General features: G+C 37.7%; 1 protein-coding gene across 9 annotated transcripts in view; it reads left to right on the top strand.

Moving 5' to 3' along the window:
• spag9a (sperm associated antigen 9a) overlaps positions 1-16,542 on the top strand; it is a 36,311-nt gene that overhangs the window by 3,019 nt on the left and 16,750 nt on the right. For 2 of the 9 annotated variants that reach the window (XM_079821732.1, XM_079821728.1), the window contains exons 2-13: positions 1,917-2,037; positions 3,335-3,405; positions 4,489-4,580; positions 4,789-4,939; positions 7,010-7,093; positions 10,989-11,148; positions 12,424-12,514; positions 12,974-13,095; positions 13,336-13,347; positions 15,428-15,485; positions 15,575-15,727; positions 15,960-16,014. In XM_079821732.1, coding sequence (XP_079677858.1) covers positions 1,917-2,037; positions 3,335-3,405; positions 4,489-4,580; positions 4,789-4,939; positions 7,010-7,093; positions 10,989-11,148; positions 12,424-12,514; positions 12,974-13,095; positions 13,336-13,347; positions 15,428-15,485; positions 15,575-15,727; positions 15,960-16,014 — 1,170 coding nt within the window. Of the gene's footprint in view, positions 1-1,916; positions 2,038-3,334; positions 3,406-4,488; positions 4,581-4,788; positions 4,940-7,009; positions 7,094-10,988; positions 11,149-12,423; positions 12,515-12,973; positions 13,096-13,335; positions 13,348-15,237; positions 15,268-15,427; positions 15,486-15,574; positions 15,728-15,959; positions 16,015-16,542 lie in introns of all 9 variants that reach the window. The other 7 variants (XM_079821736.1, XM_079821730.1, XM_079821735.1 and 4 more) reach the window with 6 other exon arrangements.

Here is a 16,542-nt window from a genome sequence, read left to right as displayed (position 1 = left end):
TACCTGACTAAACTGGATGGATTTAGACTGTCCCTGTGATGTAAAAGAAAACCGGACCAATCGGACCAGACGACCTTCTTCCGATTCTCCAAGGTCCAGTTCCTATGCTTGCGTGGCCATTGTAGGCGCTTTCGACAGTGGACAGGGGTCATCATAGGCACTCTCATTGGTCTGTGCGGCCCCATACGCAGCAGACTGTGATGCACTCTGTGTTTTGACACATTCCTCCCATAACCACCATTAAAATTTTGAGTGGATTGTGCCACAGTAGACCTTCTGTTGGTTCTGACCAGATCGGATATCCTTTATTGCCCTCGTTCATCGATGAGCCTTGGGCGCCCAACACCCTGTCGCTGGTTTGTGGTTTGTCCCTCCTCGGACACTGCTGGTAATTTTTCACCACTCCTGACCGGGTGCAACACACAAGCCTCTCCATTTCAGAGGTTTTCTGACCCAGTCACCCTGCCATAACAATTTGGCCCTTGTGAAAGTCGCTCCGATCTTTATTCCTGCCCATTTCTCCTGCATCCAATATGTTGATTATGAGAAGTGATCTACCCAGACCTTAATATGTGGCCTTGTTAGGAGATGATCAACAATATTTGATTCACCTGTGATGTGAGGCTCATCAGTTTATGCAACGTCTTTTTTTTAACATTTGAATTAGTTAATTTGGGGGTTTCCATCGCTGATGCGAATATTTTTTAATCTCTAGAGAGCATAGTGTCTGATATTATGCTGATTTATAATTTATTGACTTAAGATGACGTCGACTTGTTTCACATAATATTTACTCAGAAAACAGTTTGAAAACAAAAAATCTCTTTGCTCGGGGGGTTGCTCAATGAGATTTGCGTGCCAGTGTGACAGGAACCTAAAGTGACACTGAAACAGCTCCTCTTTATCAGATGCTCCCACTGCACCAGGCTCTCCAGGAGACCCCTGTACTCCAGACATGAAACGGGTTTTGTAGGAGAGAGATTCCAATTAGGGAAAATGCGTCAAGGTATTACTTCCAGGTCAAGGGATCCTTTGCTTTGACCAGGCTGAAAGACTCTTGCTGCTGAATTCAAACTGTATTTTTCTTGTGAAACAGACAATTTTGTCAATGCTTAATGCACCTTTTGCTGTTTTCATATATTTTAAACTTTCTATTCATCAAAGAATCCTGTAAAAAATGTATCACAGTAAAATATTAGTAGTGTAGTAGTAGTTTTCTTGAATTTGGTGAGTAAATATCATGAAAAGCTAATTTTTATACATTCAGCAGTGTTGTTAGTTGCTATCATTAAATCATCTCTCTGCATTGTATCAACAACTGTGCTTTCTAGATATCAGAATCGGCTATTGAAAAAAGCATCAATCACATCGGTCAACCATTTACCGACATTTCACATCATAGATTTGGTTACATATATATTTGTACAAAAAAAAAACTGACTATAAAACTGTTCATTAAATCAAATCCTTAGAAAACTTTTCTGGCTTTTTCATGCTTCAGTCTCGATAGATTTGACATTTTGTTCCTCAGTCTGTAAAAAAGGCATAAGGGTTCACACTCTTAATTCTATTTTTCATCTATTCTGCTAGGCTACTTGGTAGAAATCAAAGTGTTTTTTCTGCTTGAAGTTTTGTAGCATTTAGTCTAAGTGTACAATCAATATGCTAGCTAACTGACGTTTATTTTAACAGATATATGCATATAAAAATTTTGATAATTCATGAACATGTATAAGACTGAAAATGCATCCTTCCTTTAAATTAAAAATACCACCTAGCGTTGACTAGCAACAGCAAGTAGCAAATCATGGTCTATTCACGATGCAAGAATGAAATAATGTAACACCTATTGGCTATTATAAAAATAAATGTATTATGCAATGCTTATTTTTTTTCTTTGTGTTTTCTGTGAGCAGAGGTTCATTGAATTTGAAGATTCCCAGGAGCAAGAGAAGAAGGACTTGCAGAACCATCTGGAAAGCCTGGGATCACATTCCCGTCAGCTGGAGCTGAAGATCAAGAATTATGCTGACCAGAGTAAGAATCACCTGCTTTTATCCCCTGTTCTCGTTTACACTAACAGTGTTTATATGAAGTATTGGTTTACTTTGTTCTTCACACATGGTCCATATAACAGAGTACCATCCCATCATTCAATTTGCTCGCTCTCCTCAACCCATTCCACTGATCCCATTAATGGATCAGTGATAATGTTACCCATTTGCAGCAGAAAGAGTTGACATTTCCTTTGGCTTCAACGTATAGCTGTTTGATTCCTCTTGGACCGTGAGTCATTAATGTGAAAAGAATCTAAATCTGAATTTGAATCATTGTCAGAACAAATATTTACACCCCTAGTAATCTGGCTTTGTGTAAGCGAGTTTAGTCTGGTTTTGAATTAATGTGATTAATCTCTTCAGTTTTATTAAATGCAGTGTTTTCTGTGGCCTTGAATACAATTACTCATGTTCTGCTGTTCAAAAACATCTGTAACTAAAAGCTAAAGCAGGGTCAGTGCAGACAGAGTGTGCGCTAGAATCGCCCTGTACTCCACAAGATGCCCGTGGGTGATAATGATATTAGTCAAGCACCAATTCATGCTAATTATGGATGTCTGCTCTTTTAATCTGGCACTAATGAATTAATTCGGGCATTAATTAATAGTGAATGGCCAGCAAACCCTTGTCTGAGATTTGAACTGGACTTCAGTTCTACTTGAAATCACTGCTGAAATGAAAGTATGCAGTAGACAGTGAATTACTGTAGGAGGTCTGATGGTGGGATGCATTGGGCAATTCTGCTGCAGGCTTAGATTTAAACCTGACAGCTAAAAGTGGATTATGTCTTTGTGTCACCTCTTTTAAATCAACCCTGTTTAAAATCCTCTGTGAATATCCTCTCTACAGAACTGCAAGTATTTTTATAGGCCTCACTGAAAGCAGAGGCTTTGCCAACTCAGCGTAGCTTAAAATCTGTCTTCAGACCAATTTAAAGTGGAAAGCTCTCTCTCACGGTTTTACAGTGAAACTGCCGGTCGTCTTTGGTCATTTGGGACATTCTAACCTGTGTTATGGTGATGACTGGAATAATTAGCCTCATTTCTCTGTCCTCATTTAGTTCTAGGCTCTCCTTCAGAGCTTCTGTGTGGCATGTAATGTGTGTTTACACTGCAAACGTTTGCATGCAAAGAGAAAACAAATATTCTCTTTCAAAGTTTTTTTTTTAAAGCAGTTTATAAAAAAGACAAGTAATTGTGAACTGAACTACAACTCTATAATCTTTGCAAAATACTCTTGTACTGCTGAACTAATCTTTCTTACTCTTTCTTTCTCAGTAAGTCGATTAGAGGAGCGAGAGGCTGAACTCAAGCGAGAGTATAATTCCCTTCACCTGCGGCACACAGAAGTAAGAAAGAGAGCAAATTCAACACCATGTAAATGACAGAGGTCATGTACACAGTGCGGCTTTGAGAGTGACAACCGTATATATTTTAAAGTTGGCATGAAACAGAAGTTGCAATAGTCTTTTCTTCTCTATTGTAATTAACAAAAAATAATGATGTGCACGGATAAATCATTTGTAATAAATACTGCAATATTTCATTAAAAAACAAGAACTGTCAATTTTTATTTCAAGGTGACTTTAATGCAGTCAATTTAATATGTTGTTAAATATATACCGTTCAAAATTCGGGGGTTAGTAAGCTTTTTTTTTCAAGAATAAAATAGAAATTAATACTTAGAGGCCACATACACGCTGCAGCTAAATTTGGTTGTCAATTCACAAAAGAAGATATTTTGAAGAATGTTGGTAACCAAACAGACCTCGGGCCCCATTGACTACCATGGTAGTGGGAAAATTACTATGGTAGTCATTGGGGCCCAAGATCTGCTTCTTTACAAACATTCTTCCAAATATCTTCCTTTAAATACGGTTGTCACTCCTGAAACTTTACAATGTGTACATTGCCTTATTCGGCAATTGATAAAAGTGACATTTATAATGTTATAGAAGATTTCCATATCAGGTGTATGTTTTTTTAAACTTTCTATTCCATTAAAGGATCCTGAAAACAATTGATCATGGTTTCCACAAAAATACGAAGCAGCTCAACAGTTTTCAGCACTGATAATAATCAGAAATGTTTCTTGAGCATCAAATCATCATATTAGAATGATTTCTGTAGGATCATGTGACACTGAAAACTGGAGTAATGATGCTGAAAATACAGCTTTGACATCACAGGAATAAATTACATTTTAAAATATATTACAATACAAAACAGTTCTTTTAAATTGTAATAATATTCCACAATTTTACTGTTTTTACTGTATTATCAAATAAATGCATCCTTGGTGAGCATGAGACTTTTGAGAAAAATGATTGACCTCAAACAAAACTTGATTAATCATTTAGAAGAGAATTTACAACCATGTTTAGCTGCAGCTCTTTATTTAATCTACCTACTTTTTTCCATTTGTTCTTCAGATGATCCACAACTACATGGAACATGTGGAACGGATCAGGCTGCAGCAGACGGGAGGAGAGACCTCTGACACAGGAACACTGGGCCGAGTTCGGTAAGACGGACATGATGTGTGCTAGAAAGAAATGTCATGTAGTTGAATGAGAACTGGCAAACCGATTGGGAAGTAGATTGTTTATATAGATTGAAATAAAATTGGTGAAATGAAACAATGGCTAATTGCAATGCATTCCGTGTTTATCTATATATATGATGCAGGTTATCATGATTTTAATCCTCTTTTTTCCCCCTTCTTTAAACAGGAAAGACCGGCCCCTGTCTCTGGGAATCTTTCCCATGTCTGGCGGGAGCTCTTCAGTGACGTCTGACGTCCAGGGTAGAGCCGAGACTCCTGGGACAGAGGGCTGGAGGTTCAACAATCTCAGTCACCAGCGCTCTAACGCCAGCCTCAAGGTACAATAACAGCCAACGACATTTTCTACTGAGACACTAAGACAAATGTCGAGGGAATTTACACCAGGCATTTCGAATTGGCATAATTATCAATCATAGAAACATAGAGAGGATCATAAAAACATATTTGATTTGTTTTGTGTGGATATCTTCTGAAAGAAGGGCTGTTTGTGTAATGATAAATGTTTCCCGGTGGATGTCTTGACACTTTTTTAAGCATCTTGTAACACTGACAGTGACCCATAAAAAATTTACTACAGGTTTAAAGGAGTAGTTCACTTCAGAATAAAAATTTTCCTGATAATGTACTCACCCCCATGCCACCCAAGATGTTCATTCTTTCTTCAGTCGAAAAGAAATTAAAGCTTTGTATCAGTAGAAACTCTGTAGTATATTCAAATTATCGTACTTTCCCCCCCTCGTGTCCCCTTGAGACTAGACAATTATGCATTTTATTTCTGGAAAAAATCTTCTGATGACGCAAATATCACCATTTTGTGTCATCTGAGGATTTTTGGGCCAGAGGCTAAAGACTACAGTCAGTAGTAGGAGTTAGTTCCGCATGTTTTCAACCCCACCCATAGGGGTAGGATCTCATGCACAGAATGTAAATGCGCACTGGATCTCGGATCAGGCATTAATAACGGAGCGGTGCGGAGCAAAGTGAGTGTTTCAACTTTTCAATGAATTCCTATGAAAGTTAAGCTTCCATATGCGATCTGATAACGAGCCAGACTGGACATGCGCCGCGAATGACTGCCGCGCTTACCTCAGCTCTGCTCAGCTCTTCGCTCTTGTGATGAATGAATTTTGACTCCTGCTGCGTTTGTGCCGGGACTTTCGTTCGGCTCACTCACACTTTATTGAAAAGACACGTTCAGTTTTTAATTGTAGTGTTTGTTCTCTAACTGAACGAAATGATTGTATTACCATGAAAATCAAAACGACGATGGGGTGGTGCTGCGGTGGGCAAGAGATGTAACCGGTAGGCGTGGCTTTGGGAGTGGCCTCGTAGGGCAGCGAAGCAAGTGCATTCTGGGAGTTGTTGTCTTTCATCCACGAGACAAAAATAAATGTTCTGTCTTTTTTCAGTCTAGAAGGCACCAAATTCTATAAATGACCCAGTTTAAATACACATTCATCTTCCCAGCGCTGAAGTACCCCTTTAAGGTTTTTGAGGAAAACATTTTTCTCCATATAGTGGACTTCAATGGGGTCCAACCATAGACTGTAAAAAAAACTCTTCCATTGGAGAAATGTGAAGCCGCCAATGTCTGAATATGGCGTTGACATCTTGCGCTGATTTTGGACCGGCATCTGCGCAGTAGAGATCAGGAAGTGTATATTTTTAGAAAATGACTGATCGATTTGCTAGATAAAACCCTTATTCCCCGGCTGGGATCTTGTAGAGCTCTTTGAAGCTGCATAGAAACTGGAATTTGGACCGTCAACCCGTTGGACCCCATTGTAGTCCACTATATGGAGAAATATCCTTGAATATTTCCCTCAAAAACCTTAATTTATTTTCGACCGAAGAAAGAAAGACATGAACATCTTGGATGAATTGGATAAATGATCAGGACATTTTCATTCTTAAGTGAACTACTCCTCCTTTAAAATGCTAAAAAATACAGTTAAACAACTAAAGAGTTAAAATGCCTGTATCTACACCATTCCTTTTACCTTTTATTTAGGATAGGCTGTTGTAAACTTGTTTTAAGGATGTGTTAGATGCACATGTAAAAATTGGATTTGAATGGACAAATATGTTCAATCACACAGAACATTCATGCCTTTAATGTTACAGCCATTTTTCTTTCCGTGAACTGATGCTTCGACATCCACGTTCACCTCCATGAAACATGGCAACATTAAGAATTCGAAGCTCTCTTGAATGGATCGCTGCTTTAAATGTTCCCATGCACAATAATGTTATGTTAGTTATGTTTTCCCATTCACCAATGCTAGATCGCAGCACAACCACAAACACATGTGAGCACTATTGTGTTTTGTGTTGTGCCAGTGTTGCAAACAAATATAAGATGCCACGTCCCAATTTTCTTGTCCAAGCAGTTGGAGGCGGAGGACGCTCCAAAGAACAGGGAGGGTAAGGATGTTCTGGAAGCTTGGGATTCGCTGGCAAACGACTGCAAGGTAGCAAGGCTCCGTGCCGGCGGACAGTGTGTAGTGCAAATCACTGTTGTCCTCTAATAGTCAGAAAGTTTATTCACAGAACCATGTGTGGTGTTTTAGCTGCATGCAACTACAAAGATGTAGAAAGTCCAGATTTATAATAAATGCTAAATAAAAAGAGCATATTAAAATGATCTTTAGCTATCAATAATCTAGGATGTAGTTGCATACAGCTAACGCATGCTTTTAATTTCAGTTTCACCGCATGCCATTTCAGTTTCACGCCGTCTTAGATTTCATTCTTCATTCACACTTTTCTTACATTGTGTTTTTTAATATCAAAATGGTTGCTGATAGTATTGCTTGTCTTTAGTTTTTAACACGCATTGTAGCTTTTATGTACTTTTAACCTGTGTTGGGGAATGTTACTTTGAAAAGAAATGCATTACATTTATTTCTTTACTCCTGTTAAAAGTAACTCTGTTACATTGTTTTGAGTTGTGGACAATGAAGTTAGTTTTGCATTATTTTGGCTAAAGTGTGTGGGTATTTAAAACATAAATATGTAGCAATAAAAGTTTTACATTTTAGTAGGTTACATTACAGTTTAAATGAAAAAAGTTATGTTTTTATATAATTTATTTGGTGCTTCCTGTACATTACTCTTAAAGTCACCGTGAACCGAGAGTTACTTCAATATTATGACATTTTCTGATCGAAACGGAATATTGAATGAGAAGAATTAAATAGAGGGCGAGGCTTATTTTTTGCCGCTGGGAATTGATTGGATCTATAAAAGTATTCAGCTCGCTGTCAAAGCTCGCAACTGACTGACAGTTGGAGGGGATGTTCTACCCGAGCCGTCAAACTGACATCATCTGAGAAGGAAGGCCAATCTAGAGGGTAGAGAAGTACTTTTTCAGATTTTGATCAAAGATTACAAAGACAATTTTTTTGTTTTCACTTTATTTTGATTGTCCCTGTAACACATTCTGTTGACTATGAGTAACATTGCACCTACATGTCAACTAACTCTCATTAGAGTGTTAGTCGAGTAGGTAGACTGGTAGGGTTTGGGTTAGGGTTAGAATAAGTTGACATGTAGTTGCAAAGTTACTTATAGTTAGTAGAATATCTGTTGGAGGACCATCACAATAAAGAGTTAGCAGATGTTAAGCAGACAGTCTTCTCGAATGATAGTTAGTTGACATGTAGGTGCAAAGTTACTTATAGTCAACAGCATGTTCAAAAGGGACCATCAAAATAAAGGGTACATTTTTTTTTAATAATCAACTTGCACAAATTGTTCACCACAAGACTATACCGTGTGCACAATTATTAGGCAAGTGAGTATTTTGACCATATCCTCATTTTTATGCACATTTTCCAACTCCAAGCTGTATAAACTTGAATGCTTATTGGATTTAAGCATATCAGGTGATATGTATTTGTGTAATGAGGGAGGGTGTGGCCTAAGGAAATCAACACCCTATATCAAGGTGGGCATAATTATTAGGCAGCTTCTTTTCCTCAGGCAAAATGGGCAAAAAAAGAGATTTAACTGTCTCTGAAAAGTCAAAATTTCAGAGGGATGCAGCACTTTTGATAGATATAAATGAAGATATTGGGACGTGATCACAGAACCATCAAACGTTTTGTTGCACATAGTCAACAGGGTCGTAAGAAACATGTTGAGAAAAAAAAAAGACGCAAATTAACTGCCAAAGATTTGAGAAGACACAAACGTGAAGCTACCAGGAACCCATTATCCTCCAGTGCTGTCATATTCCAGAACCGCAATCTACCTGGAGTGCCCAGAAGTACAAGGTGTTCAGTGCTCAGAGACATGACCAGTTTAAGGAAGGCTGTAACCCACTGAACAAGACACATAAGTTGAAACGTCAAGACTGGGCCAAGAAATATCTGAAGACAGGTTTTATGGACTGATGAGACGAGAGTGACTCTTGGCGGACCAGATGGATGGGCCCGTGGCTGGATCAGTAATGGGCACAGAGCTCCACTTCAACTCAGACGCCAGCAAGGTGGAGGTGGGGTACTGGTATGGGCTGGTATTATTAAAGATGAGCTAGTGGGACCTTTTCGGGTTGAAGATGGACTCAAAAGCAACTCCCAAACCTACTGCCAGTTTTTAGAAGACCCTTTCAGTCAATAGTACAGGAAAAAGTCTGCATCTTTCAAGAAGACCATGATTTTTATGCAGGACAATGCTCCATCGCATGCATCAAAGTACTTCACTGCGTGGCTAGCCAGTAAAGGCCTTAAAGATGAAAGAGTAATGACATGGCCCCCTTCTTTACCTGATCTAAACCCTATTTAGAACTTGTGGGCCCTTCTTAAACGGGATATATATGGTGAAGGACAACCGTACACCTCGCTGAACAGTATCTGGGAGGCTGTGGTTGTTGCTGCACAAAAAGTTGATCGTCAACAGATCTAGGATGGATGGAAGGCTAATGACTGTTATTGAAAAGAAGGGTGTTTTATATAGGTCACAGCATTTTCTTTTTAATGTCAGAAATCTTTTTGTAAATTGAGTTGTTTGTTTTTCATTCTCACTTTAACAGATAAAAATAAAGTGAGATGGGAAAAGTTTCGTTTTTCATTTTGTTGCATAATTCTGCACGCTTACATTTGCCCAATAGTTGTACACATAAATATTCTAAGTAAGCCAAAACCTCACTTTTGCTTCCTTAAATATTAAGGTTTGATGTTTATTAACATTTTGGATTGACCAAAAGCACTGTAGTTCTTCAAGAATAAAATGAATCCTCAAAAATACAACTTGCCTAATAATTGTACACAGGGTGTAGTAATGTGCACTAACAAAGTAAATAGCTTCAATTTTGATTTCGCGCCGACTTTTACCCTAACACTTGGCTTTAATGTAGTTTTTCTTTTCTATAAATCCCTGCATTAATTTCAGTTGTGTTGCATTCACAGCAATACCCGAACCAAACTTATTTTATCATTCATTATAAATTTATTTGCTTTGCTTTGGGGTGTGTTGTGTAAATGGTAAATGGTCTCTGTGTGTTGCAATGTGTTTTTGTAATAGTATTTTTGTATGAGATTGACCGATAATTGGTTTAGTTGATTTTAAAATAAACAAAGTTATTTATTATTTAACATTGTTAAGGTGTAAATATTAATTAAACATCAAAGTTACAAAGCATCTTTGCACAAATTATTATTATGCATACACTTTTGCATAGTTGTATTATATTTTTTAACAATATTTTTTGTCAAAAAGCAGACATTAAACAAAATTTGACTCTTATAACTTAAACAATTTTAAATGTGTAGCCTAATATGTGTAAAATGCATGTGTTAAATGGCATAACTATTATTATTATTATTCATACACTTTCTATTATTGTGTCAAAAAGCAGAAACAAAACAATATTTGAAATCGTTTCTGGATATCAGATAGTTAATAATAATTAATAATAAATACATTTTATTAAATAATAATCTGTATCAATCAATCTCAAAAATGTTTTTGTTTTGTTCTAACAACAGTTCTTTGTTGTTTTGTGTTGTATCTTGTTGTAAGCTTTCTTACAGTAGCATCAATGAGCTGTCAAGTGTTTCTCTTGTTTCTCCACTGACACTGATTTATCTAGTTATTATTTGACACCAATTTCATAATCTCCTTTTTAATTAAGTTTGAGGTTGTTTACAGTGCCAGCAGTTATGAATATTATTCATTATAATTTTCATTTTGTCTGTCCTGTGTGTGTGCTCGTTGATCTCACCTCAGGTTGTTAGTTGATGTGCAGGGATAAACCGAATATCCCTACCATTCTGTGCTTTCATGTTGTTCATGCTCTCCTCTGTCCTTGAGCTGTGACCTCTGACCTTCTCGTAATGATCATTGTGCATTGAATGATTTCAGGATGAGCTGTCTGACCTCAGCCAGGGAGGCTCAAAGTCTGTCACTCCCATGTCCACTACAGCCTCTGACATGGCACTGGACTCCCATCGAGAGGATGGAGATGGATTCTGGAAGAACACAGAGGTTCAGGCTGTTCCCGGCACCAGGAGCGTCTCTGCGGGTTAGACGTTCTTTTACTGTGGATGGAAAGCATTAATAGAAGTATAAATAACTCTAAAATTGCTGAATGTTTTGTAAATTGTGCTTTAGTTGCTGCTAAACTACTGCTTTCTATTTGAATATATTTTAAAATGTAATTTATTCCTGTGATCAAAGCTGTATTTTCATCATCATTACTCCAGTCTTCAGTGTAACATGATCTTTCAGTAATCATTCTAATATGATGATTTTGATGCTCAAGAAACATTTATGATTATTATCAGTGTTGAAAACAGTTGTGCTGCTTTATATTTTTTGAAACAAAAATATTTTGTGACGTTATAAATGTATTTACTGTCACGATCAATTTAATGCCATTTACATTTAGAATTATGCTCTTGGCAGACACTTATTTAAAGCGACTTGCATTGCATTTAAAGTATACCATTTTTCTAAGTTCGTTCTCTACTGATTGAGCTACATGAATATATACTAATATAAGATGCAATTCATGAATAAACTTTAGCAATTATATATATATATATATATATATAAAATATATATATATTTGTTTCACAGTAAAATATAAAACTGTTCCTTAGTCAGAATTTACCCTCCGCTTTTCAGACTTTGTCAAAAGCTGCGTTTCCTAAAATTACTCGGAGCAATTTGTCCCAGGAACCTTTTTCCCCCCAGACCGGTTGCTGTTTGCGTTTCAATTGCGGTCTAAAGTACCGTGAAGATTAGGCAAATTAGTCCGGTGACGTAGTACTGCGCATGACTTTTCGTCCTCCACATATAAGCTTAATAAAGCCTGAACCTTGTCGTTGGCCGTATTTTTTAAGCTCCATTGTTGATTCGAATAGCAAACAACTCTTACTGCACTCACCACAACAGACTTTTAAAAATGGTGGTTGACCTAAAATGCTGCGTGGAGTCAACCAATTAACCAAGTCCCACCCCCGAAAGTTTGTGAACTTTGAAAAGTACTACGTCGTGAGCAGGGACTTTCTGAGGGGGAATTTTTTTTACCCAGAACTTCATTTAGACCCTGGTCCCTGCAGTGGAAACGCACCTAATACCACCCCAAAGTCCCTGGTTCCTGGGGAAGGTTCCTGTGGTGGAAACGCAGCTACAGTGTATCAATGAAAAATAACAATTTCACTCATTCTTGAGTTTAACTTTACTATGAGTAATATAATACAAGCATACTTGTATATTGCAGATCACATGTTAAATGCATTGAGTCCCCAGAACAAGACAGACAAATATGTAATTGTCCATTCTGATTGTTCAGGTCTGGCTGATAATGAGGAGAAGTCAGATGTTCAGGCCATTATTGAGTCCACCCCAGAGCTGGACATGGACCTCGGATATAAAGGTGCAAGGTAACCAACGTGCCGTAACATTGTGTCTGAAACATTTGAATGTGCGCTAGGGGTCAGGAAATATTCTAAGTGCTCAGAATAGAATAGAAAATTAAGGCGTATGATATAGGCTATGTTGTTGAATGCATTACTGCTTTAAACACTTGCAAAAAAAAAAACACCTGCAAAGCCTGGAAAAGAGCGAGCCTCAGTCAGGTGAGAGAAACTGAAAAGTAACATAACATTACTTTCCACAAAAGGTAACTAAGTAATGTAATCAGTTACTTTTTACATAACCCAATATTGTAACGCATTACTTTTAAAAGTAACTTTCCCAACAATGGAGATAACACCTTAAAACCTCAGTTTAATAGGATTCTCTGAACTGAACTGAGTAACTGCAGTGTTACCCTTTCAGGTGAAATCCAATGCTGGCATATATTTGAATGATGTAACATGCTTGTTGCTGATGTGTTGAAGTACCCCGACCCGAGGGATTGAGAACATGGCATTTGACCGCAACACAGAATCTCTCTTTGAAGAAGTGTCGTCAGCAGGCACAGGTTTGATTGGAGACGTGGATGAAGGAGCAGATCTGCTGGGTGCGTTTATTGCTGTTCATTTTCAGATATTATCAAGAGAAATGTGTATTACACAAACATATGACATTTTTACCTGAGATTGAGTTTTATAAACATTAAATGTGTGTCATTTTCCATCATTATGAGATGAGTTCTGTGATATAGTGGCATAGTCCCATGATGCTCTGTTCTGCATGTTGAACTGACCCAGATTTCTCTCTCCATGCCCTGTTGTCCTGTTCCTCTTCCCTCTAACCGCAGTGGAGTACTCCGGTGTGTATGACATCCTTGCTTCTTTATTTCAGCGTCCTCTGTTCCACTTGTTTCACTCACAATTCGTAGCATCTTAATCTTCCATTCATACTTTTTCATACTTTCCCCTTTAACTGAATCATACAGCAAATAAATAGTGCCAGCCATATGGGTTTGGACTAAAGCAGCAACATTTTTAAATAAATGTAGCCCAGTGCTAGTGTTATTTCTTAAGGCCACACAGAATCTGCCGACATTTTCACATTTTCTGCAGTAATTATTGTAGAAGCATATTTACATTCAGTGTCACATGATCCTCCAGAAATCATTCTAATATTATGATTTGATGCTCAAGAAACATTACTTATTATTATCAGTGGTAAAAACTGTTGTGTTGCTTAATATTGTTGTGGTGGCAGTGGTACATTTTTTCATTTTTAACTATTTTGTAATATTATAAATGTCTTCAATGCCACTTTTGATCAATTGAATACGTCCTTGCTGAATAAAAGTATTAATTTCTTTAAAACAAAATTGTACAAACCCCAGACTTTTGAATGGTAGTCTGTATATATTATATATATTTTAAGATAAATATTATTTAATACATATATTTAAATAGTTTTTATGAGAAAATATTGATCATCTGATGAGTCAACAGTTTTCAACCAGACACTTTAATGAAATATGTCATTACATGTTTTAAAGATTTAAAGGTGCAGTGTGTAATATTTATGAGGATCTATTGACAGAAATGCAATATAATATACATAACTATGTTTTCAGTGGTGTATAAACACCTTACATAATGAACCGTTATGTTTTTATTACCTAAAGGCCCAGGTATACTTCGGCCGTCTGCGTTCATGCACCGCCCGCATGACGTCATTTTTGTCATTCCCCGTCCGGTCCGCGTGCAACAGCGCATGCGCCAGCAGTACAGAAGAGTCCACTAGGTGGCACGATGCACAGTATTGAGCACAGTTTTCAGCCGTCGAAGAAGAGTGTGCAAAGACCGGTTTAAAAACAACACGCTTGGAAAAAAAAAAAGAGAGAATTTTTGATTCTTCAGTGTTTCTTCCAAACTATGTTGCCCAGCGAAAAGAAGTGACTGCCCAGCGAATGTCCCGTTGATGACAGGACTCAGTGCTGCCCTCCGATGTCTGGTAGAGCATAGACATTTTTTTACTGCGCATGTGTCGAACGCGATTATCCGCGCGCATCCGTGGTGTAGTATACTTTGAAAGACGCGCGTCCGGGCGCGTCAAGGCGCGGAAAGTGAAGTATACCCGGGCCTTTAGAATGAGCCATTTCTATCTACATACACCGCGGGTCCCCTTACAGTGAAGTCACCATTTTGCGCCGCCATGTTTCTACAGTAGCCCTAAACGGACAAATTGCTCTACAGAGCGCTAGCATCTTTGTCCTGTGTTGGCCACCGTAGCTTCTCTATGTGCTTCGAAAGGGAGGGGTGAGCGGTGGCCGGTTGCAATTCACAACCTCACTGCTAGATGCCGCTAAAATTTACACAGTGCACCATTAATATTTTAATTTAGTCATAAAGGCATCGTAGTCCCCAAATGTATTTTTTATACCCCAAGATTACTCAAGTTGCCCAAGTTTTTGCCCTTTTCCACAAAGTGAAGCCTGGTCTCCCATGCTACTCTTTGTTTGTAGCTGTCTTGTTGGACAAATCAGCCATGATATTAAATAAACTGGGCATGGATTCTGTGTGGGCCTAGTCATATAGCTAATCTAAATGTGGTAGAATAGTCGTGCTGATCTGTCAGTAGACTCTCCACTCTTTCCAGCATCTCTCTTGGTTTTTCTGTGACCTGTTAACTCTCACCTCACAGCTGTCCATTCCTGTTTCACTCTCCATGTGTCTGTCTCTCTGTCGAACACATGCAGTGCATGCGCTTTCACACCCAAGTCTTTCCGGTAAGACCATTCATATGGCCTGTCCAACCTAAAAACACAGGGCACATTAAATTCATCTCAAACATTTTGAATTTTTGAACAGTGTTTTAATTATCGGATCATTGCAGTTGTCATCAATTTGCCTTGGGTTTACTGTAATCATTTGTGTTGTATTTCGCAGGCATGAGTCGTGAGGTGGAGAATCTTATTCAGGAAAATGTGCAATTGCTTGAGACGAAGTGAGTCAATTTGTTTGCTTTTTACAGATAATTTGCTGTTTTATGTGGCTTTGTTGTTGACACCATATTGTTTGTGTTTGTGTGCACAGAAATGCGCTGAACGTGGTGAAGAATGATCTGATCGCTCGTGTGGACGAGCTGTCCTGTGAGAGAGAGGTTCTTCAAGAGGAGCTGGATGCGGTTTTGCAGGCCAAAACCAAACTAGAGGAGAAAAACAAAGACCTGGAGGAGGAACTCAAAAAGTGAGTCATTGTTTTGTCCAAATAATAAGCCAAAGGGGTGCATTTATATGCAGTTTTCAGGGTGTCATGCAGTAGTCGAATAAATCAAACATGACATATTCAGGTTAGCAGCCACAGGTGATGTTTTTTTACATTAATATGCATCTTTTTCATAACATGCTACTTGGACTTGGTTATTAAATGTTTAACTAGACTGTACAATTGCACTGAAAATGAGGGACTTTATACACAGAGTGAAAGCGGAGACCGAGGTGGCCAAACAGAACAATAATAAAGAAGAAGATGAGGTGAGTATTATTATTTAAATATTATCACAACAATTATACACTAACGTTCACACGTTTGGGGTCAGAGGATGCATTAAATTGATTAAAAGGGACAGTAAAGACATTCATAATGTTACAAAAGATTTCTATTTCAAATAAATGCTGTTCTTTTGAACTTTCTCTTCATCTAATAATCCTGAAAAAAAGTATCACAGTTTCCACTAAAATATTAGCAGCACAACTGTTTTCAACATTGATAATAATCAGAAATGTTTCTTGAGCAGCAAGTCATCGTATTAGAATGATTTCTGAAGGATCATGTGACACTGAAGACTGGAGTAAAGATGCTGAAAATACAGCTTTGACATCACAGGATTACACTTTAAAATATATTCATATAGAAAATATTATTTTAATTTGGAATAATATTTCACAATATTACTGTTTTAATCAAATAAATGTAGCCTTGGTGAGCAGAAGAGACTTCTTTCTAAAACATGAATAAATCTTACTGAGGTTTTGAACAGTTGTGTATTAGCCTTATGATAG

This window comes from Gobio gobio (genome assembly GCF_949357685.1).
Source record: "Gobio gobio genome assembly, chromosome: 1".
In the NCBI taxonomy this organism is placed as follows: domain Eukaryota; kingdom Metazoa; phylum Chordata; class Actinopteri; order Cypriniformes; family Gobionidae; genus Gobio; species Gobio gobio.
The sequence above is the reverse complement of the archived record's forward strand: the minus strand, read 5'-3'. Positions and strand labels throughout refer to the sequence as shown.